The sequence below is a fragment of the Pelodiscus sinensis genome, chromosome 5 (genome assembly GCF_052426305.1).
Source record: "Pelodiscus sinensis isolate ZL-2025 chromosome 5, ASM5242630v1, whole genome shotgun sequence".
In the NCBI taxonomy this organism is placed as follows: Eukaryota; Metazoa; Chordata; order Testudines; family Trionychidae; genus Pelodiscus; species Pelodiscus sinensis.
Genome location: NC_143056.1, coordinates 107,894,864 through 107,921,927, shown reverse-complemented (window position 1 = coordinate 107,921,927; position 27,064 = coordinate 107,894,864). Strand labels below are relative to the sequence as shown.

At 41.3% G+C, this 27,064-nt stretch overlaps 2 protein-coding genes across 5 annotated transcripts; both read right to left on the bottom strand.

Annotated features, from left to right (window-relative positions):
- Positions 1-373: 373 nt before the first annotated feature.
- Positions 374-8,259, bottom strand: ASCL3 (achaete-scute family bHLH transcription factor 3). The gene has a single exon (XM_075927990.2). It carries the CDS (start codon positions 2,797-2,799, stop codon positions 2,272-2,274), a length of 528 nt encoding a protein of 175 aa, XP_075784105.1. The 5' UTR covers positions 2,800-8,259; the 3' UTR covers positions 374-2,271.
- A 140-nt stretch (positions 8,260-8,399) lies between these two features.
- TMEM9B (TMEM9 domain family member B) lies at positions 8,400-23,642 on the bottom strand. Of its 4 annotated transcripts, none has more exons than XM_025189971.3 (6): positions 23,411-23,597; positions 22,477-22,615; positions 20,359-20,450; positions 15,569-15,677; positions 13,542-13,676; positions 8,400-9,533 (listed from the first exon to the last, which is right to left on the bottom strand). In XM_025189971.3, exons 2-6 carry the CDS (start codon positions 22,570-22,572, stop codon positions 9,378-9,380), a joined length of 588 nt encoding a protein of 195 aa, XP_025045756.1. In that variant the 5' UTR covers positions 22,573-22,615; positions 23,411-23,597; the 3' UTR covers positions 8,400-9,377. The 4 variants fall into 4 exon arrangements, with proteins under 4 accessions (XP_025045756.1, XP_006133821.1, XP_006133822.2 ...); XM_006133759.5 differs by lacking the exon at positions 23,411-23,597 and adding an exon at positions 23,033-23,255; XM_006133760.4 differs by lacking the exon at positions 22,477-22,615 and having other exon boundaries at positions 23,411-23,642.
- Between the last annotated feature and the right edge of the window lie 3,422 nt (positions 23,643-27,064).

Here is a 27,064-nt window from a genome sequence, read left to right as displayed (position 1 = left end):
TGCTGGGGTGGATGCAGCGCACAAAGCCTCCCATCTCTCCTGTAGTGCAGAGAGCCAGTTCCCTACCCCAAGCTCCCTTCTTTATCCAACCACCATCCCAGACCTCCCACCACATAGAAGTGAGACCCTTGACCGATTACAGAAAATCTTGGGAGTACCCCTTCCCCCCCCCCCCTGCAAAATTATTGCCCATTCCTGCTCTAGTACCATAATAAATGTGTCAGTCTTTAAAGTGCCATTGGACTCCTTGAAACAAAATACAGGACTATGTAGCACTTTAAAGACTAACAAGATGGTTTATTAGATATTAGTCTTTAAAGTGCTACATAGTCCTGTATTTTATTTCAGCTACACCAGACTAACACGGCTACATTTCTATCACTGGACTCCTTGGTTTTGCTGAAACAAACTAACGTGGCTACCTTCTGAATCTTAAGGGAATGAACGAAAAAAACCTAGATGATGGCAGAATTACCTCAATCTTACAATCCTGTGGTCCAGAAGTTTAAAAAATAAACATGCTGCCTTCCTTCTCCTGAGGAATTCAGGTATGAAGTCACTGGAGGATTTTGGTGCTCAGCTGTTTTGAAAAATAAGGCTACTTAAGGAACCTGAATGTGGATTAAGAATCTGAACCTGAAGAGCCAATTTTTGAAGCTCTTGACCTTCAAGTTTTGTTTTCATTCAGAAAGGCCAAGGTCATGACCAGGTCCCAAGGTGGGCTGTAGCAGCAATAAAGCTTTTAAGCCTTCAAAGCTAACAGTGACGATTTCAAAACTTCAACTAGAATGGAGAGAGATACATACACATCTGTGTACTAGAAGGCCTGTCCCACACTTAAAGGGTATTGCAAATAGTGATTAGTAGACTAATGTTTCTTTTCTGTGTCAGGTAAGACTAGATTTTTGCTTCCATAAACCCAGTAGTATATAGATGACTTATGGGCCCAATGGAAAAAGCCTAATCTATTTTAGGTTAATGCCATTTTCCTCAATATTTTGCTGCCTCCACGTTACAGCTGCTCTCATTAAGATATGTGGAGAGCCTTTTCATTGAATATCAGTAAAATAGAACTATAAATAATACAGGAGCTGAACCCTATAGCTCTCTGCAAACTATGGGCTAAACGTTTCACATCCTTCTCACATGAGTAGGCCCTAATTAGAAAAATGTTTCTGAAATGCAGACAGTGATAACGGAAACTGCCAGTGATTTAAGAGTACAGAGCAATAATTTAGGACAGGAAGTGAAGGAAACATCCCAGTGAAAATGCTGAGGCATATAGACATCCCAGGGCCAGATTCTGCCCCCTCCTCTTCATAGTATTTTACTGTGTCAGTACATGCATTCATATTCAGTGATTGTCAACAAGATAACTCATGAACTAACTCACTGACAATATGGGTGACAGAACTTCATTCACAAATTGGAATTTGGCCAGGAAAAAAGAGGTTTAAAGCTAAAATAAGAGTTCTAAGTTTCAAACACCAACAATAATTGGTTAGCAAAAAGATAGAGCTGTATTTCCAAAAATAATGTATTTTTCCACATTCAGGTAACTATTTTGAAAAGCATTTTACCTCTTTTTATTATTATTAATAATATTTAGCATTCATAGTGCTTTACACAAGTACAGCTGCAAATGTTTAAAAAGGTCAGTATCCTCATTTTATAGTTGGGGAAACTGAGGCAGAGTAGCCCACTGACTTACTGACGTTCACTCAGTGGGCCTGTGGCAGAAGTGGAGATGCAGGCTAGTGCAATACATCAGCAATGTGGGGGAGGAGGGGAAACAGCTGCCCTCTGTATTTTAAGTAAGAGAGTGGCAATTAGGGCAGAGGGTCTTTGGGGAGGCATGGGTGGGATGTACCCATTAAGTTCCTGGGAATGAACAGAAGCTGAGCCCCAATGATCAGAAGGTTATGCTTTATTTAAAACGGGCAGATTGAGATGGCGTTCACATTTGCTTCTTTCTGAAAAATTACAGATAGTCATACTTTTTGTTTCCAACAAAGTTAAAGGCGTTTTTCTAATTTCCATGTGGTAACTAAAATAGTTTAATCTACAGGAAAATGAAGTGTAGTATTTCTAATCTTAATGTAAATCCCTATAGGTTAATTTAATCTCCTTCCTCAATAGTCTGGCAGGGATGTGCGGTTTGTACAGTCCATAAAACATATCTGTTTCACAAAAATATTTGTGTCACCAATAATCTAATTATTAGCCTCAGCTGTGATTATTTTTTCTTTCCCGGAGCAGTTCAGATAGTCCTCAAAACTGGATCTCCCTGGCAATTGCCTTAGGAGGATGGCCCAGTTCCAAGCTATTCTTCTCTGTTACTGCAGAATCATGGTACAGAACAGATTGTAGATGGTGAATGTATTTTATTGCAGCTCGAAGAGTTTCTACTTTGCTGAGCCGTTTCTCTAAGTATTCCTCAGGTAGGTGACGGCGGAGTTTGGCATATCCTTCATTGACACACTTAACCCTCTGCCTTTCTCTTTCATTCCTTTTTCTGATGAAAGCCGGACCATAAGAGTAGTCACCTCTGCCATAATTAGCCTGGGTCACTTGGTAAGGAAAGTTGCAAGGATCAGTGTAGAAGTTCTCTGGGATCAACTGCTCAGATGTAAAAGGAAGTAGTGGCAAATCCTCAGAGCAAGTGAACTGGGTGGGTGTCTCAGGGTACATATGAAATGTGACAAAAGATTCCCCACTGAAAGGCCTAGTCAGTTGTACATGCTGAGAGTCGCAGATGGACAACTTGTCCATAAAGTTACAGTAGCTTTTACTATCCATTGGGTTTTGTGTTTAACCTGGAAATGTACATTTGCATATTAATTGAATGATTCATATGCAACTTAAATGGGTTAGGTTCTATTACTGGCAAAGAGTAATTACTATTGGGGCAGGGATTATCTTTTTGTTCTGTCTGTACAGTGCCAAAAACAATGGGGTCTTGGCCCAGATCTTAGGGCTCATTGGTGCCACAATAATACAAATTATAAATAATTTTTCCATAAAGAGGGATTTTAACAGATTTCTGATATTATGGAATGATGTGGGAGGTCGTCACCTGGTCTTTAATAATGTCCTATTTGAATAGCATCCTTCACATATACACAAAAGGGTATAATCATCAGCGTATAGTACAGACATTTACTAAGCACTGGCTAAAGGTAAAGTAATCTCTTCAGGCCTCCTAAAGGAAATCACAATCAAGCTACACTAAGACTTCACATTTGGAACACCTGACCCTCTTAATTTCCAAACATATGTCCAACTCAGTCTAAAATTGACAAAAATACTTATTGATACCATTATATAAAACAGAAGGGGCTGAATTTTTGTTCCGTCTTCCCGCGCCTCTAGTGACTTCAATCTCTTTCAATTCCCTCTTCAACCCTCACCACTTTCAGTTAGCATTCGGTCTACTCCAATAGATCCAGGCACTGCTGTGCATGCATCACTCCCTGCAAAATTAAACATCTTCTCTGTCCCATCATTCCCTCCCCCCAAAACCAACATGACAACTGAAGTGCCTGTATCTTTCACCAAGTCAAACAAAACATTCACCGGGAGTTTTAAACTTTCCCCTTATTTTGTCTTTTCAACCTACGTTTAATGTCTTCACTCATTGTATTGCGTTGCAATTAGATTGAAAACTCCTTTTTGCATAAACTCTGATCTTATTTTTGTCTATAAAAGGGGAGACTGGTTCCACATAAAAAATACATCTTCTCTGAAGGAGACTCATTGGATTCCTGTACCATTGGTGGTTTTGCAGAGTCCCCTTCCGCTGATAAGGAATCAGCTTAATTGGCATTAAATAATGATAATGAAAGTTACTCAGATTATGTTCCAGCTGTAAAGGGTTTTATTTTAGTTTTGTTATGGAAAGGAGTTTCTATCTGGTAAGTAAATGAGCTAGGGATGTTAAATTTTGATTAATCAATTAATTGAGTAGTCAATGGAATTTCCATCAATTACTCTATAAGGGGGGTGCTCGCTATCTCGCTGTGCCTCCGCCTTCAAAATGTACAAGAGCTGCCCACGCCATTTTCCCGCTGCGCCTCTGCCTCCCTGCCTAACCATGGAGACAGTGCTCGGGGGAAACCAGCTTTTAAGCCAACTCACCTCAGCACTGGCTCCTGCTCCCGCCTCCTTGCTGCCCCTCTCTGATAGAGGCAGCGGGGGCGGAAAGCAACTAGTCGAGTCATTATTCAACTACCCAATAAACATATGCTTATCGGGTACTCGATTAGTCACATCTCTAAAATGGACTTCTTTTTGGAGTACTGCTTATAGCCACACTACCTTTAATTCACGGGGCCCATTGGAGTACCAAACTTCCCCTGTACATCTGCCTAGCAGCAGATGTATGACAGAACAAATTGTTAAGGATTTATATTTAACCAGTCAAATCACACTTGGAAGTTTGAAAGAGACAGGAAAATCATCTAATACAAAGTTATTTTGTTCTGCCATAGCATCAAGGCACTATAAGAGACATTCAACCTCAACCCTCCAATACTGATTTTTTAAAAATGGTATAATTTAAAAAAAAAAAAGCTGCTAATTCATAAGACCAGTATTTGTTTCCAATATTTGTGTACAACCCTGGTCCTAATACACACCAGCCTGATTTTCTTTTGCTACCATCCACATCATCTAGGTGTCACTCACCATCTAAGTAATCACGCTCCATCATGCTCCCTAAGGAAAGACACAGGATGACTAAAAAGCATTCCTATAAATGCCAACCTCCATTATCCATTAAAATACTGAAAGGTACTTCAGAGGGATTGTCTGCACCATTGATTCAACTCCTTCACAATGATTTGGGGCTATTGTAACAGATTTTCTAATACTTTCATCCCTTGCATGTCTCCAAGGGAGGGAATAGTGTGATCAAAGTTTGGGTCCATCTTCAGATTATTCCCATGTGTAAAGTCATGTTCAATCAAAATGTGCGTGTACTGTTTTAATTCTGTTTTGATTTTATTAAAACTTTCACTGAATTGAGAATCCATATTCACCAAAAGTTCCTCAAAAATAGAAGCTAAATATGTTCTAGAACAAATATTTTCATAAGCTAGCTGCTAGCAAAAACATTCACTGAACACAAATTCATGTTCTGTTCCAGAAGACAAATTAACTTGCTATACATGGGAAAAGGTTGGAGGTAAATGTATCTATTATAGAAAAACTTAAACAACAATGGTCCTGTAATACCGTAGAGACTAACCAAAAATATATATAGATAGTAGCATGAGCTTTCGAGGGTACAACCCATTTCTTCAGATGACAAATATGGAGCAAGAGGCACAGAGGGTCAAATATAAAGCAAAAAGAGGGGGAAGGAAGGAAAAAAACCCAGTCAATTAAAGTGTCCGTGCTAAATTAGGTTAATTATCTATATATTATAGAAAATTCAAAACAACAAATGGTGATTGTTCCTTTTGTTAATATTAGAAGAGAATAAATCATTTTATTTGATTATATTCTACTAACACGTGAATGTTAAATATTACCCTAAGCTAAAATCTACATGTGCGCTTTAATAGCAAATCAATTTCTTTTTAAATCACACATTCATAGCACTGGCACTAACATTTTTGCTGTGCATCAGAATTACACAAAACATTATCTGACATCCTAATACACAAGGCAAATACAAAATCAAAGAACATGAAAATTGTTTCATTGCTAGAGATACGCACCTGCTCTGAGATGGAGAAAAATCTCAAATAAACCAAGGAAATAGAATTTCAGGCTGCTCAAAATGTCTGTAAAATATCAGAATTTTGTATTGAAAAGTTTTTAAATTAGTATTTTCAATTCTTACCCTCCAGAGTAACTTATTTTATCAAATGGGTCTTTTAAAATACACATTAAAATAGAGTATTGAAAGTACTCATTAAATAGCTGGTTATTTACATCAATTTTAGTTTATATTTATTCAAGCCATAATGCTATATATTTTCAAAGACCTATTTCTTTCTCTGATGTCTCCTACCTGAATTATGTAGTTCCAGTACTGTTTGGTGGAGTCAAAGACTGCTGTAATTTATAGTCAATTGACAATATGCAAAGTAGCTTACACTTAGATCTGCTCTTTTCTGGTTTAGCTTTTTCCACCCACACTGTAGCTATAATGGCAACAAATATTAGAATTATGGGATAGAAAGTTTACATGTATTAGCTACAACTGAGCTACCTTAGAAAATAATCAGCAATATTCTTTATGTATACGCCTTTGATCCATATGCTATAGCAATTTGCTGTAATAAATGCCCATTTCATTCAGTAGAATTTTACATCCAAATATTTAATAGAATAAAAGCCAGTGAGCACTTCAGTTAGATTTCCATTGTTAAATAGAGACATGTCAACATATTTGAGCAAGAGAATATACCAAGTGGGTAGCTGCAACTAGATTGATTTTATGGTAGTGTCACAGATGGTCACGTAGCTGTTTGCGTAGCTGAAGTCACGTAGATTAGCTCAATGGCAGGGGGTTAATGTAGACAAGCCTTTAATCTAGTATCAGGCTAGAGCCTGAACAAAGAACCAGAGAAATCTAATAGATTTTTAGCATTCTTACCAGCAGGTACAACTACTGTGGGCAGCTACTGTTACCTATTGTGCCAAATGACTTTATACAAAAAAAACTTACACTAAGAACTTGTGTATAATACTAACTAAAATACAGTATGTATAAATTAACTCATTTTGAAAGCCTCAATTCTAGAGTCTAGTATAAGGAGCTGACCTTTTTTTAAAAAAAATTCCGGAGCCATTTACTAATCAGACCTTATATAGATCATAAGATTGCAGTCTCTCATCTTGAATACTTGAAATACATAGTCAAATTAGTGACAGCTAATCCACTACTCAGAGACACATGCATACACATACTCCTCTTTCCTGACAGCAAGTAGTCCTGGGGCACGTTAGAGTGTAACGAAAATATATAGTACCATGAGCTTTTATGAGCAAAACCTACTTCATCAGATGAGATGGACTCCTACAATTGACTCCCCCCCCCCCCTCCCCACACACACACCCTAGTTATAAATAACTTGGTTTCTGTTATTTCTACTCCAGTTCATCATCTGATGAAGTGGGTTTTGCACACAAAAGCTCATGATACTATATGTTGGTTAGGTTTCTAAGCTGTCACAGGACTACTTGTTTTTAAAGTTACAGAATAGCATGGCTACCCCTTTGAGTCTTCTTTCCTTGTGCAGCCCATTCAAGTCTTAAGAGAACACATTCTGCTTGAAGCAGTCCTTGCATCAGAACAAAGATTAATCTTTGAGATTCAAAGTGTCCTCATGCTTTCACACTAGGGACCCTTCATGTAACTTCACTTCTTGATGGCTTGCAAGGGAAGGCAGGCAAAAAGCAGTGCTTCTGCCACAGCTGCTATATGAAGAGACAGGCAATAGGCATCCTTGCAACAAGAAGTTGCAACTATTTCTCCTCTATGGACGTCAAATGCATCATTATCCCAACAAATTTTGAAGTCACCAATTTGGATCCTGGGGCAGTGGAAGGGTAGGGAGGAAGAGGTAGACTAATAGTTCCTGAACACGGATTACTTGTGCTGCCTGCCAGCCAACTGCTGTTAACCATTAATTGGTTAGTGGCTACAACATGTTGCTGAGATTTCCTTTTTTGGTTTGGATTTAGGGTTTTTGTACATACCCATTATGATTCTGCTAGTATTGAAGTGTGTATTTGTGAAGTCAGTACTCCTGAAAGGGACTGAAATAACGAAAGACTGCAATCTCTGTCTGCAAAGGGTAAGAGCAGTGCAAACATCCGTATCTGGCCCTCCTAATGCGTTTCGAGTGCTGATATGGATGGACTAGCTCTTTAGGTGTAACAGACAGTTTATATTTCCATGCCCATTCAGTCCTCCACCTTGCTGTCTAATATGCCAAGAATACCATTCAGTACTAACTGATGATTTTATGTGAATGCTCACTAGAAACTAGACAGAGGGAACCCATTTCACATAGCCCAGAGCCCTCAAAAGGATCAGCCTGCCTGAGACTGGATTTGAATCAGATGTTAGAGGCACTCTGTATACTAGCAGTTTGAGGACTTCAATATTTGAGATATAGATGAGAGGATTATTCTAGAAGAGGGTGGGTGAGATTCTGTGGCCTGCATTGTGCAGGGGGTCAGACTAGATGATCATAATGGTCCCTTCTGACCTTAAAGTCTATGAGTTTACTGAACCATCCTATGCCTTGCCCAAGCACTGAACATTCACAAACAATGCACATCATTTGTAATTGTAAGCACATTTTGCAAAGTTATTTTAAATATGAAATTTACATGCAGTGCGATGAGGGACAGAAATGATGAAATACAGACACTGCAAATAGGTTTTTCAAAAATCATGATAATCTTTAATTGTTCCATTCCAAAGAGGATATAAGAAAGTTGCCCTTAGCCAGTAGCTGTATACCTCAGCATCACAGTTAAAAAAATACACCTAACTCCCAAGACAACAGAAGATGCTGAAGAATGTGCGCCTTATACCATCAATCCAGACAAATACAGAGTTAATTTTTTAAATATATACTTTTTCATACACTGACTCCTGAGACTTTATCCATGAAGAGACAGAGATGAGATTTATAGATAGCGTACACAATATACTAAATGGCCAAAGCAAAATGGTAAAGCACTGTCTTCATATGCATGGCATTAGTTTACTTACATCACGATACCTTAATTGTGCAGCTTATCATCAATGGTCATTGTCCATTTAAGTTTTGCCTTCAGAGTGCAAAGATCAGCTGCCATACAAACATCTTCAAAATAACAGCAGAAGAAACCAAATGATGAACACTACTTGCCAATGTCTGATAGGAAAACTACACTGCAAGATTTAGATTTCCAATACATCGCATAAAACAGTGAGGAGAAAAACCAAGTATATTTACAGAAGTTCACTGGGTCAAGTGGTTAGTGTGTTATAACTGATCTTTTGTTACAGTATATGCTCCCCGGTGCTTTTTAAATTGTATAAGTTACATTTAAAAACATCTTAAATCATAATAAATATGATACCATGATTACATCCAAATATACCTTAGTGAAGGATTTTTTTTTTTAGTTGTTAGTAAACGTCATTTTTAAAAAATGTAAAGAATTATCAGCTGTTGGCTAATTAACTTTATTTTGTTTATTTTTGATAGCTTCCACTCCGGTATATTCTTACAAAGTTAACACTTGTTTGTTGCAGTAACAAACTATTCAAAAGAACCTTCAGAAGTGGTAGAGTCAGGAAGACATAAGTCAGTTCTTTCTGTTAGTCCATTTTACTTTCTTCTGGTCATCACTGAATTAGACAATTAACTGAGCACAACATGACGGTCAAAGACAGATTTGCGCTGCTCTTGGACCTGCAGCTTCCAGCGTTGCTGGGCATACTCCACTTTATTCAATACATTGGCCCGACTCCGAGAACGCGCCAGCACATCGTGAGCATTTGCAAAAGGTTGGTGATCCTGGAATTGCAGAAAGCAATATTTATATTTCAGCAATTTTAATGCATAAGTATTTGTTAGTTACAATATTCTTATGGATAAAAGGTTATTTAAGTTTGGTAGGCAGCAAGACTGTAAACTTAAATTGTTTTCTAAAAAATGTTGATCTGGATTACCTATATAAAATAAATTAGTGTTATGGTTTGCAGTACCTTTCAATATGGTTAGTGTCCCAAAGTACTAAGTTATGGTCATATGGAATCTGATCATACATTAGTGAAGTCCCTGGGAATTTAAATCACCAAGTTCAATGGGAACAGTCACTGCTGACTTGTAGGCAAGCAAGAGCACCACCACAAACTCAAAAATAACATGCACCCAGCTTTACATACATTAGCACCTGTTTGAACACACAGCCTGAAATAGCTGACCAAGACACTCAGATGCTCCCATTTGTTTTATGGTGGTATTTCAATTTAAAACTGAACTGAGGAGTCTTTCCTTAGCCAGCACTCTACCAGATCCTATCCTGTTATCCTAAAGTAATTTTGGATAGTCATACAAAGATGCCATATAATACCTAAACACTGATGTTTACTGTCACTAAACCAAACCCATTGTGCTACGAGCGTAAATACAGCTGTTTAAGTGACAAAGAAATGAGCAACTGAGTGTTTGTTTAGCATTTAGGCTGTCCCTTTTCTAACAGTATCTGCAAAGCTGAATTTATTTACTGGAAAAAAAACCCAAGTCATAAACAAAGACATTTGGAACAGAAACTTTTATTTGGCTACCAAAATGTTTTGGACAAAGAAAATTATGTTTTAAAAAACTACATTAGAAAAGGTCATATGTATGGTGCGTTTCAGATGAAAAACACTATTACAAACGATGTCCTGTATTAACCCAGCAAAAAAGAGATTCAATTTTGAAGCTTGAGTATTTCTATATCTTGCCTTGTTTTATTGAAAAGAAAGTTTTCACAAGTGGCTATTTTGTGACCTGATGTTGAATACAGCAACTCCGTGATCAGCTATACATTTCTCCCTTAAATGGATTATTATTAATTATCTATATTGGGGTAATACTTAAGATGCCCCAGTCATAGACCAAGGCCCCATTGTGTTAGGCACTGTACAAAACAAAACATTTCCTTCCCCAAAGAGTTTACAATCGAAGTATTAGAGAAGAGACAATAGATGGATATAGATGAACCAATGGGGGAGCAAAAGACACATTAGAAAATACTGGTTAGCTTGATAGAAGGTCTCAGCACAGCAGATGACTAACAACTTTATTAACAAAACGAAAGATAGTTTTATGGAGGAATTCAAAGGAAAACACTGGAGAGGCTTTCTAGACTTTCCCTAGGAGCACCCCCGTCCATGAGGGGCAGCACACGAGAAAGCACAGAGGTGCTTGTTTGAAAGTTTAGCAAGATGGAGATGAAGCCAGGCATCACTGACCAATTGAAGGCAAGAGATGACATCTCGACTGAGAGGTGATGATAGGTATAGTGGAAGACAGCTTGCAAAGGCCTTGAAAGTTGAAACAAGTAGCTAACACTTGATTCAGAGAAGGGGAAAGCCAGTCAACCAATGAAAAGGGAAAGGGGAACATGGTGATAACCAGGAATGATGAAAATTATTCCTGCATCATTCTGAATGGATATAAACAGGCCCATTTGTCAAGGCCAAAGATGATATTGCAGTAGCCAAGACAGGAGATAGAAGCTTGGACAAGAGTTTTGGTTTTCTAGGTGGAGAAGTAAGGCCGGGTTTTAGAGATGTTATTCAAAAAGAAGGAGCAAGAATCTGACATAGATCTAGATTGGGACAAACTGAAGAGGTCATCTAGGTTACAGGTACCCATGGCAGCAAAGATGGAGGTGTTGTCAACAGTGATTATGCTGCAGAAAACTTCTTACTGCATGTGGTCTACTGGGCATTTTAAAAATTCCTGATATATAATGCAGCTTCATAGTGCTACTTGCAAATAACAAATACTCAGTGGTGCCTCTTATTACAGACTTTAACAGGAGCAGATTAATGCTGAGCACTTCTGAAAATCCCTCCCTTACAAAAAAAATCTTTTCTGCCCCAGCCTGGTCATGACATCTGCATGGATGGACTCCTTGGTCCATCCAAAACTCTGCTGACTGATAGAGGCTGACCACCTAGACGGCCATGCAGAATCAGAGCCTTAGACTCTAGCTCTGCATTGCATTATAAAAGTCAAGCTACAGTAAACAAATACTAAAACATCTTTAGTATCTAACTGAGGTAATCAGGCATATTTCAAACCCCAAGTACACTGTTGTGAAAGTTTTGTATTTTCAGAAATTATAAATTACCAGATAGTTTTATATTGCAATTAGGTATGCAACAAAGTTCATACAGAGGTTTTTTTCATATTAAATGTTGCTTTTAAAAAAAGAAAAGAAAAAAGAAAAATACAGGGGCAGAAGATTTGTAAAAATGTTGGTCTAAAGTGTGTTTTCACTGCCTGGAGTTTAAATGCACCACACACAAATAATGATGACCATCCCAAACTGACAGCAAGGAATTCTTGTGTGCAGGATGTCAAACTGAATAATCACAATGGTCCCTTCTAGCGTTGGAATCTGTGGTTCTGGTCCTCTTATGATTAGAGAAAACAGTTTAAAGATTTTAACATGACATTGTTTTCATGATTATCAGTTGTACGTAAATGTTTAATGTTGACTACTGTAGTTATTTTTCCAGAATAGAAACATTTATAATTGTTTACATCTTTTAAAAATAAGATTGCTTATCAACATGGCAGGGTAGTAAACCAATATGACAGAATTCTGAGATCTACTTTTCAGTTTATGCAGGATGACAGTAGTTCTTTCTATATTAAAAAGTGTTCAAATGACCACACAAAGTATGATGGAAGCAAGTTTCTCATGCACTATATAAATAACAAATACAGAGCATGAATGTAAACCAAGTCTAATTCATTAGGGCTTGACTATTGACCAAGTTTGCTATGGATTTAAAACTATTAATGTGACTGCCACACGACACTTTTGGGTTTTTAAACAGACTTCACTATAAACAAAATGGCCATGAGTTCCCTAAGTTTCTGACACACCTTTTAGTGTTGCTGCATTGTTAACTTACTATTTACTTTGAAGCAATGTTAATATTCTTAAAGGTCATGTTTTAATGGCATAACAAGCACCTTTTAATCTTTTTATTCTGTTTCCTATTTTGTTTTTTTTTTAAACCGCACTAAACTGGACTTTAAGTGGTCACAGCTGCTGGCAGACTTAGATAAAGCAAACTAAAATCCACCTGTTTTTGTCCCCCCCCCCCCCTTTAAATTCCTTTAAAATTACAGTATGCTCAAAAATGTGCTTTAATTCTACTGTCAATGTTGTTTGGTTGTACATTATGGTAAATAAATCAGTATATTTTATAGACTTGATAAATTGTTTTATACATTTAGCAGTTACTTTAAGCATGGATTAGAAACCTTACATACTTAATAGTTCTTAGACTGTTTAAACAATTATGTTTGCAAACTTCCCGTGAGAAATTTAAAAAACAAATAGTCTTGCAGCACCTTAGAGACTAACAAAAAATGTAGATGGTATCATGAGGTTTCATGGACACAATCCACTTCTTCAGATGAATGGAGTTTAAGGGGTCCAGTTTTCAAATAAATAGCACAGAGAGGAGATAGTGGTGAAGAGGAGGAAAAAGAAGGGGGAAAGAAATTGTCAGAGTGTCCATGCTAAATTAAGCTGATAAGATCATTTCATTTCATCCTGTCTGCCACCAGTGCCAATACTAGATGCCCCAGAGGGAGGGAACACAACAGGAAATCCTCACATGATCCCTTCCCTGTCATCCATTCTGGAAGTGAAGAAATGGTCTTGGTGATGACACACTACTTTCTACAACAGAGGAGATTTTCAGCACTCTCTTGAAAGATAGCTGTTTTTCCATTAAAAACTCTTCACAAGTAAGTGTTCAACTGCATTCATTCAAGTCAACTTACCCCAATGTCTTCATCACTTTGTATCAGTTGTGAATGTCCAAAGAGACGTCTCTTCAGTATAGGTTCTACCAATGTAAGGTACACCATATACAGTAACAGCAGGCCCAAGATGGACAAATAGATTATTATTGTAACCTGCACACAGTGAAATACAAGCACAATTTACACTACTACTGAGAACTTACTCCACATAATACTCTCAAGACCAGGGCAGCCAGCCAAAGCAAAAGAACAAGATACACAAAATGCCTATAAATCAGTCAGTAGGTCTGCTTTACAATAGTTAACCTTGACAATGTTTCTAAATTAAACAAAAACCCTCAAGAAATTACACCATAGACACGTTGACCCAAATAATATTAACATGTCTGGCATGAATGACCCCCCCCCCCCCCAAAAAAAAGGAAGTTCTCAGTTTAAGACAGAATTTCATCTTAAACTAGACTTTCTTGAGATCTCAAGCTCCTGCTCTGAAAAAGAGTGGTGAGAAAAACTTCATCTCAAAATAAGACTAACATTCAAGTTTGGGTTGTGAGCTGGTGATTCAGGGGGCTCTCTTTACAGTCAAGCTTGTTTGCCTCTATTCAGTTAAATTAGGCTTGTGCAAGAAACACACTACAGGCAGTCCCCAGGTTACGTACAAGATAGGGACTGTAGGTTTGTTCTTAAGTTGAATTTGTATGTAGGTCGGAACTGGTACATATTGTAGGGGAAACTCTAGCCAAACATTTCTCCAGAGCTCAGTTTTATTCTCCCACACCTCACTTCCCTCAGTCCTTTATTCTCAAGCTGAGGTGTCTGCTAAGAAAAGCCGCTCTGCGTCTCCCTGGTCTGCTGGGGAGGGGGGCGCTAGCTTCGCGTCTCCCTGGTCTGCTGGGGGGAAGCAGCTAGTGCAGGGTTACCTCACCCCGTTTGTAAGTAGGGATCGGATGTAAGTCGGATCCATGTAACCCGGGGACTGCCTGTAATAAGGTCAATGGGAGCGGGGTGGCGGGGAGAGGAGACTCAGTTTCAGTGCATAACAAAATTTAAAATCCATGCTTCAAAACCCACTTTAAAACCCTCTCCATAATCTGCTCTCCCAAGAGAGAGAGACAAAACACATGCAGGGGAGGAAAAATGAAGGTATGAAGGAGGCAGACAGAGATCAGGTTTGAGGACATCCTAGAAGTTGGTTGCCTGCCCAAACATTTTGAGCTCATTTTTACAAAATTCACCCTTTAAAGCTAGCACGGGTGATTACCTAATTTGATTTATAAGGGTCTGGCATCACTATCAACACACCGGAGAATAGTTAGCCAACTGTGTTTGCCAGGCTAGCAAAAGATTCAGTTTAGTAACCAAGCACCCCCCCCCCCACACACACACACACAAGATACTAAACCCATGAACTGATAAAAATACCCAGAATGCTTAGAACAAGAAGAATCCCCCTTTGCAAACGTCATGAATGGTAAGTTGAGACTAAGCCACTCAACAGAGTTCCTTTAAGCCTGACAATTCAGCCTTAACTATTAGTGCTACTGCAGTTCTGAGTAGGGATGTTAGCTGTAATTTAATTTAATAATCGTGTAATCGCACCAAATCTTAGCAGTTACACAATTATTCGATAGTCTCCGGGGGTAGGGCCAACAGCTAGTGCACTCCCAGACCCATTCTCAAGGAGCCCCCGACATCTCACGCTGCTGCCTCAGCTCCCCCCAGCTCTGGCTTTTGCCTGCCCCCCCTGCCTCTGTGGAGTCAGCACGCATGAAGAGCCATCTTAAAAGCTGTCTCCCCACGTATATCAGCTCCCGCCTGCCCCCTTACCCTCTGCATAACCAATAAACCTAGGGCTAGCAGTTAATCGTTTACATGGTTGTATGATAACATCCGTAGTTCTGGGTTTGGGAGATTATGTGTTTTAATTATTATAATGCCTCCACAATGCTCAGAATGTTTGGGTTTTAAAGATACATGTACCATCTTTTATAAATATATTAGCTATCTGAAATGTTTTATATATAGCAGTGGAATGGCAATTTTACTTTAATTGTGACAGAGCTTCTCTCTTCATATTTGCATTCACAACGTAAGCAGTATGCCTCCACATCAGGTCCAGGGACAGGCATAGGCTCGACCACATGAAGACAATCGCTGGAGAAAGAAAAACAGCTTAGAGTCAGTTTGGTTAATTTTACCCCACTACTTAAACAGTTTTCACTGCTCTGAAAGCATGCAGATTCCACAGCAAGGGGCAAGAGAAGCTGATCTTTGCTTAAGAGTCAGAAATTCTACAGATTGAACCTCCAAAATCTGGGATTCTCTGGTCCAGGAACATCCATGGTCCAGCAAGACCACAGATGTTGCTGGATCAGAGAGCCCCAGTGCCTGTATGTGTGAACCCTATCCCCGGGGAGCCCTGGTCGGGTGGGGAAGAAGCAGAGCCACGCGGCTGGGGAGCCCCATCCCCAGGGAGCCCAAGCCGGGCAGGGCAGCATCCGGACAGACAAGCCCTGTCTCCAAGGATCCCTGCCGGTCGGGTGGGGGAGAAACGGGGCTGCAGAGGCTGAGGAGCTAGCAATGGTACTGGTGAGTGGTAAAAGTGGGGCAGCTGGCAAGCCCTGTCCCAGGGGAGCCCCGGCAGGAAGCGCAACAGCAGGCTAGCGGCAGGGGACCTTCCCATATCCAGCATTCCTTCATTTGGAACAGGTCCCAAGGGTGCCGGATAAGGGAGGTTCAACCTGGATCTCAAAAAGTTTAAGATTTAACTTTTAAACACTGAATTTAGTTAAGTGAGACAAATGAAATAGCGACTCAGCTGCTCAGGTTTAGTAAGCCAGCTAGAAAGTCTTATTAAAGCTAATACAGATGGTCTATTCCAAGGGTGCCCAATCTGTGACCCAGAGCCCACGGTCTCCTTCAACCCAATCTAGTTATTAATGTCCAATTCATTATCCCCGCATTTCTCAAACTGTGGGTCCCGACCTCCTGGGGGGTCGCGAGCAATTTAGAGGGGGGCCGCGGTATCACAAAGTTTGAGAACCCCTGCATTAGCCTTTTGACATAGTGTTCACATTATTTTAGTCCACTCAAGTGTGTACAAAGACAATACTATACACAGAAATATGTATGAACCAAGCTGAACTTAAAATATAATTCAATACAGATGCCTTTACATCTTATTGAAGTACATGAAAGCTATTGTGGTCCACACAAAGCTTAGCTATATGTGGTCCTCCTGTGCAATAACGTTGGGCACCACTGAGAGATATAAATGAAGATGCCACAATTAAATTGTGCAGCAGATTTTACTTCCCCCTCCCATAGGTCAGCACTTCCATTAGTTTTCTCAACATCTCAAAAACAATAATGGAGAACAAACATTTACTTCCCTGATTTTTAGCCATAACCAATACATAAGGAAAGCTCATGAACAGATCATTTCACATTCAGTATAACCAAGGAAGGAAACTATAGGAGGAGTTGTTTGTATTTTTTTCTTTTAAGTAACAAAAGCAATCTTGGACCCTAAGGGACAAAGTGTACTTTGACACAGACATCATAGCAAGGTAGGAGTCACTTTGCCAGCTTCTGTCCCTTTCTCCCTTCCTCACGTACATCAAACAGAGATTGTTTTATTCCCTTACCCATCTATTCAGGTTTAAGTCTCTTTGAGCAGAGACTATATCTTCTTACTGATCTGTATAGCACCTAACATTTCAGGAACTATTTAGAAAAGTTGAGAACTAAGTAACATCTCGAACTGTCTGAACAAAAAAGTTTTTAGTCTGGTATGTGAACAGAACTTCCATTTTTGCTAATGTGCATTGCATACATGTATCAGACACAGAATAAAGTTAGTCTTTTATTTAAATTAACATAAAGATGAACATTTGGGGACATGTTCAGTAGAAAGAAAAATAAAGGGTCAATCCCACACAGTATTTGGTTAAAAAATATAAAAAATATAAGGCTAGATCTTTGGGATGATCAAACTTTGGGCATATGACCCACAGTCATTACAAGTTACAGCACTGGACTCCAATTGTCCCAACACGATTGCTCTCTGCCAACACATTGTGTAATTCTAGGTCTTTCATTTAGTTACTGTTTGCTCAGAGTTCTTACCCTGACTCCCTTTTGGTGCATAACACTAATTTGGTACATAGCTTGAAATCACAAGAATCAACAGAATTGAACTGGTAAGGGAAAGTTTCCTTGAGTCCAAGACAGACTAGACTAGAGTGAAATTTCTCTATATAAAATGTATGCTAATTAATAAGACACAGATTTGGTCATGGACATTTTTTAATAAAAGTCATGGAGTGGTCAAGGACAATAAAGAAAAATTAAAGGACATCCATGATCTGTCCAAGACTTTTACTAAAGTTATTAACTCAGCTTTGGGGCAGGGATGTCATGGTGTAGACAACCACATGATTAACCAATAAGTCAAGGCTTATCTGTTAATCTTATCGACTACATGCATCCCCACCCCCAAAGAGCACTGGATCCACCTTGCCTCCCCCTGCACGTTGCTGCATCTAATAGAGAGCCAGCAGCATGGAGGGTGAGGGGGACAGGCTCAAACTGATAACGCAAGGGGAGCCATCTTTCAAGCAGGTTCCTCTCACGTGCTGGCTCTGCAGAGCCAGCTGCCCCTCCCAATGCAGCCTCCTACAGAGACAGTGGGATGGAGAGGCAGGCAGGAGCTGTGGGAAGCCATCTTAAAAGCCAATTCCACCCAGCACCAGCTCTACAGTGTGCCCTCCCCCTCCCTCCCCCCGCCATGCTGATGCCTCTAACAGATGCAGCAGCGTGGGGGTGGGAGATAGGAGAGGCAGGCAGCAGCTCCTGTCCATGTGGGGGTTCGAGCTCCCCATGGACAGAGGCTACTCCCCATCCCAGAGAGCATCCTCTGTCAGTAGGGAGCTTGGACTCCCCGCCACAAGCAGGTGCTGCTACCACCACGCTTTACTGCCTCTGTATCAAGCAGGTTCCCCTTGAGGACCGGCTCCGCCTGCCACCCCGCACTGCTGCCTCTGATAGAGGCAGCAGCTCAGGGTGACAGGGGGCTCCCCAGGAGCATGGCCAGAAGCACACTGGCTGCCGCCCCTGCTCCTAGGAACTATCGAAAAGTTGTGTAACCATGAAGATTTCATACAGTAACACGACTATTCAATTACATGGTATTTAACATCCCTACTCTGGGGTCCCACCACCACCTACAAGGTCGTGGGGGGTCCCCTCCAGCTCTTGGCCCCACAGGCATCAGGGGGACTCTGCAGCTGCCAGATGCTGATTCTGAAGTCACAGAAGTTGCTGGAAGTCACAGATCTTGTGACTCTCTCAAGCTCCATGAAAAAAATTCTAGCCGTACTCATTAGGCCAGAAGAGTGTTAGATGTCTGCCCTTCATCTCAGCACTAAATGCCAACCTACTTTGATCAGTCTTTCAGGCACTAAAACCCACTCAAACATACTTCCTTCAAAAGGTTAACACTTTACTGACATCTGAAAGCAGTATATTCAATTACTCAATTCAAACACTCCTTATGCCAAGCTAGTGCATTAGTCTTTAGGGCTGAATGTTATGGGCCTGACCCAAAAACCAGTGAACACTTTTGGTGAGCTCAAAATAGCCCCAATTCATACTGACATCAGCACCTTGCACGATCATGTTCCAAGTCTGAACCTGGGACAAAAATCCTGGCAAGACACTCTAATGGTAAGTTCATCATTATCACATTACAGACATCACAATGGACATAAAATTTAATTTACTGTCTGGATACTCCAGCTGTAAGCGGCCACTATATGGTAAATAATGTATACAAGCACATTAATTGATCTGGTTCTTTAGTATGATGTAACTAACTCGCTATATATCAAATGAGTGCAGTATATCACTGTCCTACTCAGAAATAAAACTAACTCATGCAGATGGAGAAGTTTTAGTTTCCAGCTTTCTTACACATGAATGCACTCTCCAGCCATCATACTTAACTGAAAAAGTAGATCAGAAATTAGAAATAGCATCAAGACATTTCAAATGAAGCCCACAAATCCATAGACTGTTCTCAAATGGTCTGATTACAAGATGACATTTAAAAGTTGGAAAGTAGGTTATCTATATCCAACCTCCTTTATATACTAGCTTTTCTTCTCATACAATTTATTGTTCAAGTTTTTTAAGCTAATTTTTCCTTCAGTTCATCTCAATACTTAAGAACCTTAGGTTCAATTCTGCTCCAGCTGAATTCAGGGAAAATGTCTACTTAATGAAATAGGAGCAGTAGGCATTCTTCTAGATCCTAGATCACGCAAGTCACTGAGAAAGCATTTTTTAGTTACAGAGAAGTGAAATAATGGGTAGTACAAAAATAAGCAGTAATGCTTGTACCAAACAGTTTTATCAATGTACTGCAACTGACACCGTCTCAGTCTGTTTTATCACTGCACCATGACAATATTATTTCTATTGTGACAAATTAATTTCTGTTCTGTTCAAAATATATTCAGATCACCCAATTCCCAGCCAAATGATCATGCCTTCTCTCTATATTTATACAAACAATTCAAAGAAGTCAAATTAAATTATGTCAACCCCACCAAAAAAACAGGGAAGAAAGAAAGGGTTCCTCCTTGCTATAGGTGAACTTTGGTGTATCTGAAGAAGAACCTCAGTTACCAATATATGGGATAAAATTTCTCCCCATACTACAACAAAAGAAACAACTATGTCCTACATAATCATTAATGAAGGGTGACTCAAAGAAGTACAGTATAACACTAATGAGAATACACCTTCCAATTTGTGAATGCCATAAACTCACCAGTCTTTCTGTGAAACATTTTTGTTGTAAATATTGCCAGGATGATCTTTGTAAGGAGGACATATGCATTTACATCGGACATCCTCAAAATTCTGTAAAGAAAACACATTCTTAGAACAAATCATTACCAACCATCAAAAAAATCTTTTAAGGAAATATATAGTTGATGCAATACATATTCTATATTATACTACAACATATGTCCATTGCACCCAGGCACTTTTTCTTAAATGTAAGAACTTTTAGCAGTTTTGGGGACAGATGACAATTTCTAGAAAACAGACCAATTTCCCAAGCAACTGTATTTACTTTGGACTGCAACAGTAGCTTGCCTTTTCTATTTTGCTTTGGAAGAACAGGCTGAATTTGTAAAATATACTTTGTTTTCTATAAAAAAAATTCAAGAGTTAAATAGATATTCCTGAATTAATCAATTTGTGATGGTATCTATATAATGAAGATACAGAACAGTTTAAGAAGAATTATGGAAGAAATATTCATCTTGAATGAAGAATGGTAAAGACTTGGACAAATCTTTCTTCACTGACTACTGTTCTTACTTGAAAAAGAAAGGCTTGTAGGGGAAATTGTTAGACGGATCACCAGAATGCTCTAGTTTTAGGTGGATGAGAGTGACAGTGGCAAGGAGGTCACAGTGGAAGGTGGAAAGGGGAAATATCAAAAGACATTCTGCTCCCCAAAGAAAGGGGAAATTGGAATGCTTGCAGAAAAAATGAAACGGAGAAAGTAGTAATAAAACCCAAGGAAGCACAAGAGTAAAATTACAAAAAGAAGGGAAATAAAATTAAGTTTACTATGGCACGCGGCAGTTGTAACTGAGGTTTTCATATTGTAGTTTATTATTACGTTGGGAACACAAAGCCTCCCGTACATTACCTCCTATTCGCTAATATACATAGGGAGGAGAAATCCCTCAAATCCATACACACAAAATTTTGAATGGGTCAGAGATGATATCATTTATAAATATCTCATAAGTATATCATGCATAAACACAAATCAGATGAATTTATTTGGGAAAGTGACGGGAAGCCAGCAAAAGCAAAATGGGTAGTTTGCTTGAAAAAAAATTACTTGAATTTCAAAAGTATTGCAGAAGAGACTACTAGCTAAAAATAATTGACAACAAACATGTACAATGAATAAAGTCCCAGTTTGGTCAATGACCTCAGAGTAATGGTACATTAATTTAGCTTGATTGATCAGAAAGGCATAAAGCATGCTAGAGCCAATCTTGATCAGAATGCAGGCCAGCCACCTGCAAAAGATAAGAAGTGCTGCATGTTTATCTCTCATTGCATGGAAGTTGGAGGACTAACTAATATAAAAGGCAAAATATCTGGATAAAATGGGAACCCTTGGCTCACAAAGAGTATTCACAGCTAGATAAAAATGACAAAGATTAATGTTATAAATGGTCACCTGCTAGAAGATACTAGCCATCAGCAGAGCACCTAAAGAAACTTAGATAAAAGAAAATCAAGACAAACTAGATCAAAGAAACAGCACAAGATGGAAGAGATCACAATGGAATCTTAGAAGACTAGAGAGCTTATACTCGGAATAATGCATAAAACTAGTACACCAAGATACAAACAAATATTGAAATAAGAGGTATGTGAGAGACACCTATATATATCTTTATACTCTTTGATAGATATGCGTCCACTTGTCCTCTTATTTTTGACAGATTCACTTTGGCACTGCCTCAATACAGAATGTCAGAGCCAACTAATTTATTAAATACAATATTTACATGCAAGATTAACTCAAGCTTAAATTTTATGACAGGTAAACAAGAAGAAAATGTCTATTAGTCTATTATTCATGTCAAACTGAATTTTTCTGGTCAGTACACCAGAATATAAAAAGCTTCATTTAAAAAGCTAAAGCCATCCATCATTTTACCAGTCTTGTATACAGACTGTAATGAAGAATCAGCTTGTCTACCAATTAAATGATGGCAAATTTACTTTCTTGCTTGAATAAGCTCAAGTCATCTTTTAAATCTGATCTGGTGTGCACAACAAATTCTTCACATCCTAGTTCAGGTTTAGCCAAGACCCTTCCACCAGAAAAACAAATATAAGCACTTACTCTGGTAAGGAGACCCATATATCTGTTTGCCTGAGCATGTGGTTCAGTTACAGACCAATCAATTAGCTGGCAATGGTTCTCTGCCAAAGGAAACATCTCTTCACACTAACTCAGTTTTCTATGCCTTCAGCGAGTTATGCTGGTTTAATAAAAATTAAGATTAAAATTTACTCTGGTTTATGCCTACATAACCATACAAGAATACAGGTCATGATGTAGAACCTGATGGATACAACTAGGTTAGGAAAACTAAGACAAACTGAAGACAGGAAAAGGAGATGGGTGTCAAAGATTTCAACGAGAAATTGTGTAATTCAATAATAAAGAGGGAACAAATAATAACGCTTGATTGTAAGGGTGACTGAGAAAAAGGCACAGAAAATGCAACAATCAAGACTTTTGAGGGGAGTGTAGGGAGAGAAGACTGATTTAGTGTCTGATATCAAAAGCTATTAGGGATGGAGTGAATCATGCCGCTCCATGGGTGCCCTCAGATAGTCACTCCAATGCACCCCAGCTGTCCAGAGGCTCGCCCCACGCCGACACTTCCACATACTTGACGCCACCTTGCCAGCCAGCGCCCTGACTGAAGAGGTCAGGCTTTGCTTTCCTGCACCACGGCAAGGCAAACCCAGGCCCCTAACGCCAGGCTCCTAGGCACGGGGCCCCATCAAATCCCGATACATCCACTCCGGCCCCTGCTTCGAAAGCCCCGCCCCCATCTGCGGCCTCCGCGGCAGCAAGAGCCTGGCCGAGCCAACTGAGAGTTCCGCCCGGCCACTGGGACCGGGGGCAGCTCCTAGAGCCGCGGGCGGGCGGGCGAATCTATTGCAGGGGGCGGGGAAGGGGCAGGGCCGCTCCACTGCCAGTCATGGGGGAGGCTGGTTCCGGCGGGGAACAGCCGGTAGCCCCGACGCCTCACCGCTCCGCTCACCTTGGCCCCCGTCACCAGCCCCACGAAACCGGCCAGGGCCAGCGCCGAGCCGAGCAGCCCGCAGAGCCGCGCACACGCCGCCATGTTGGGCTCCGGGCCCGGCTCCTCAAGGCCGCTGGACCAGCCCCCAAGGCCCCGTTCGCAGCTCCGCTACCATCACTTCCCGCTTCCGCTACGGGTTGGCGTCACGTGACGCCGAGGCCTTGGCTACGGCACCCCCGAGGAACTACAGCCGCGCGCGCGCGTTCCGGACGGGGTCTGGCGGACTCGGTGCACTCGCCAGAAGGGTCCGGCTGGAGCGGAGCGGAGGCGGTTAACGATCCGCCCTGCGGCCCTCTCGCGTCACCAGAGGAGGGGCCTGTCCGGCTAATGGCCCATGGGCCCGGCCAGCGGTGGCCCCTCAGAACACCCCTTCCCCGGGCGCGCCCGTCTTCGCTGCCTGGCCCGGCGCCTGCCTGGCGTGCGGGTGCCACGTCCGGTTACCTGGTGCCTGAAATGATTCATCTAGAGCAGGGGAGGGGAACCTGAGGCCCCGACTTTCCTGGATCTGGCCCCCAAGGCCCAGGCTCCCCGGCACTGAGGAGCCTGCAGTGACATTTCACCGCCTCCTGGCGGGGCTGGAGCACACGAAAGCTACAAGCCTGGCCCCACTAGGCTCTGGGTGCAAGGGAGCGTGGGCAGTGTCTTTCTCCTCAGTCAGGGGCATAGACTCCTAGGGCTGGAAGAGACCTCAGGAGTCATCAAGTCCAGCCCCCTGCCCAAAGCAGGATCAATCCCAACTAAATCATCAGCCAGGGCTTTGTCAAGCTGAGACTTAAAAACCTCTAGGGATGGCGATTCCACCACCTCCCTAGGTAACCCATTCCAGTGCTTCACCACCCTCCTAAGGAAATAATGTTTCCTAATGTCCAACCTGGACAATCCCACTGTGACTTGAGACCATTGCTCCTTGTTCTGCCATCTGTCACTACTGAGAACAGCTTTTCTCCGTCCAATCTGGAACCTCCCTTCAGGAAGTCAAAGGTTGCTATCAAATCCCCCCTCACTTTTCTCTTCTGCAAACTAAACAAACCCAAATCCCTCAGTCACTCCTCATAGATCATGCTTTCCAGCCCCCTAATCATTTTGGTTGCCCTCTCCAGTGCGTCCATATCCTTTCTATAATGGAGAACCCAGAACTGGACACAATACGCCAGGTGTGGCCTCACCAGAGCTAAATAAAGGTGAATAATCACTTCTCTAGATCTGCTGGCAATGCTCCTCCTAATGCAACCGAATATGCCATTCGCCTTCTTGGCTACAAGGTCACATCAGTGAGGATTTGTGTGTGAGGGGAAAGGTTCCTGCTTCTCACTTGCCTGTGGCCCATGACTGATTTTTCTGTGGAGCAGCAGCTCCTGACTCAAAAAGGGTTCCTCACCACTGATTTTTGAAGCATTGCTTGCAGGGCGGGGGCAGAGCAGAGAAGGCTTCTGGCGTTCCTAGGGTCCTAATTGGCCTGGGGCCGGAGGAGCAACAGGGCCTCCACGGGCTAGATCCAGCCCACGGAGGCCCTTTACATCACTCCTGATCTAACTGAAAAAAAAATCTTCGGGAGTCAACTAGGGATCTTAAGATGTGGTTAACTGGCTAATTGAGTAGTCAATAGAATTTTTATCAATTACTCAATTAGTGGCTAAGGGAAGGCATCCCAGCTCTTACCACATTTAAACTGCAGAGCCATGGCAGGGGTAGATCCTGGACCTGGCTCAAAAGTCAGGACTGAGCCTAGCTGCCTCCTTGCCTGGCTGTTAGTATGTTTAAACTGCAGAGCCACAGTGGAGGTGATGGCGTGGTGGTGTGTCAGGAACCCCCCCGATCCTGCATCCCATCTACAGCAAGATGAGACTCCGCTAGCCAGTAGAATAGAGAGGGTTTATTGCTTCTGCGAGGTACAGAACAGCCTAGGTTCTATGTGGGCATCTAAGCGAGGGGCCAGGTAGCTTCAGACCCCTTGGGGTAGAGGTCCACAGGCCCCCGAACCTCCAGTACTCAGCTTAGTCTCTTCTCTCCATGTTTTCCCAGCAAGACTGACTCTTCCTCAAATCATACCCTTCCTTTGTTCAAAGTGCTTCCCTCTCCAGTGAGAACCATGGTCTACACATCAGGGTCCTCGGGGAAACCTGCCCTCCCCCCCCCCGCTGGGCAGTGCTTATAGACAGATGCCAGTAGGAGTCCTCCACAGCCCACATCCCAAACATAGTGCCCAGCGAGTAGACCGTACCCTCACTACATCACAGGGAGTAGATCCTGGACCCAGCACAATCCAGGACTGAGCCAGGCTGCCTACTTGCCCAGCTCTTACTACATTGAAACTGCAGAGCTGCAGTGGAGGTGGGTCCCAGACCTGGTACAAGCTGGGACTGAGCTGGGCCGCCTGCCCAGCTGGAGCAGCCTCTGTCTGCAGCCAGCCCGGGCCATCATGGACAGTGGCTGCTTCACAACAACAGCCTCTGTTGGCAGGAGTCCCAGTGGACAGGGCTGCTGCTGAAGCAGCCTCTGCCTACGGTGGGCCTGGGCCCACCACAGGTAAAGGCTGCTTTGCAACAGTCTCCCCTGCTCCCCCCTCCACTGCGGTTCTGCCTTTGATAGAAGCAGCAGCACAGGAGGGGGGCAGGCAGTGCTGCAGAGATGCTGCTAGGGGGAACCGGGTTTTAAGCTGGCTCCCACTTTCCCTACCTCTGATAGAGAGGTGGGAGGGGGGAGAGAGAGAGAAGCGAGTAGTCAACTAGATTAACCGATAAGACTAGGTTTATGGGTTAGTTAACTATTTGCTTACATCCCTAGAGCCAACTCACAATTCAAAACATTTTGTTCAAAATGAAATATAGAGGCTACGTCTAGCCTGGCATGATTTTCCGCAAATGCTTTTAACAGAAAAGTTTTTCCGTTAAAAGCATTTGTGGAAAAGAGTGTCTAGATTGGCACGGACGCTTTTGCGCAAAAGCACTTTTTGCGGAAAAGTGTCCATGCCAATCTAGACGTGGTTTTGCTCAAAAAAGCCCCGATCACCATTTTCGCCATTGGGGCTTTTTTGTGCAAAACGGTTCTCAGCTGTCTACACTGGCCCTCTTGTGCAAAAGCATTTGAGCAAGAGGGCTTTTTCCCGAACGGGAGAGTCATTGTATTTGTAGAAGAACACTGACAATCTTACATTAGATTGTCAGTGTTCTTGTGCAAATTCAAAGCAGCCAGTATAGACAGCTGGCAAGTTTTCCCGCAAAAGCAATTGCTTTTGCGAAAAAACTTGCCAGTCTAGACGCAGCCAGAGGGTTTATTTGTTTAAAAAATTATGTAAACAGTAAATTAAAAAAAAAGTCATTTTGAATCACAAAATCAAAATCTTCAGAGGGGTAGCCAAGTTAATCTGTACAGGATAAACTTAAAAAACAACAAATAGTCTGGTAGCACTCTAAAGACTAACAAAACATGTAGATGGGATCATGAGCTTTCGTGGGCACAGCCCACTTCTTCAAAAGTGTGTATTTCAGATGAAATGTTTATTTAAAAAATTTAAAAGAAAAACAAATGTTTTTGGCTGCTGGTTTTGTTTACCAAAGGATCTGGCAAAATGAAAAATAAATTAAATATTTAATTGTACCTAAAACGTTATTT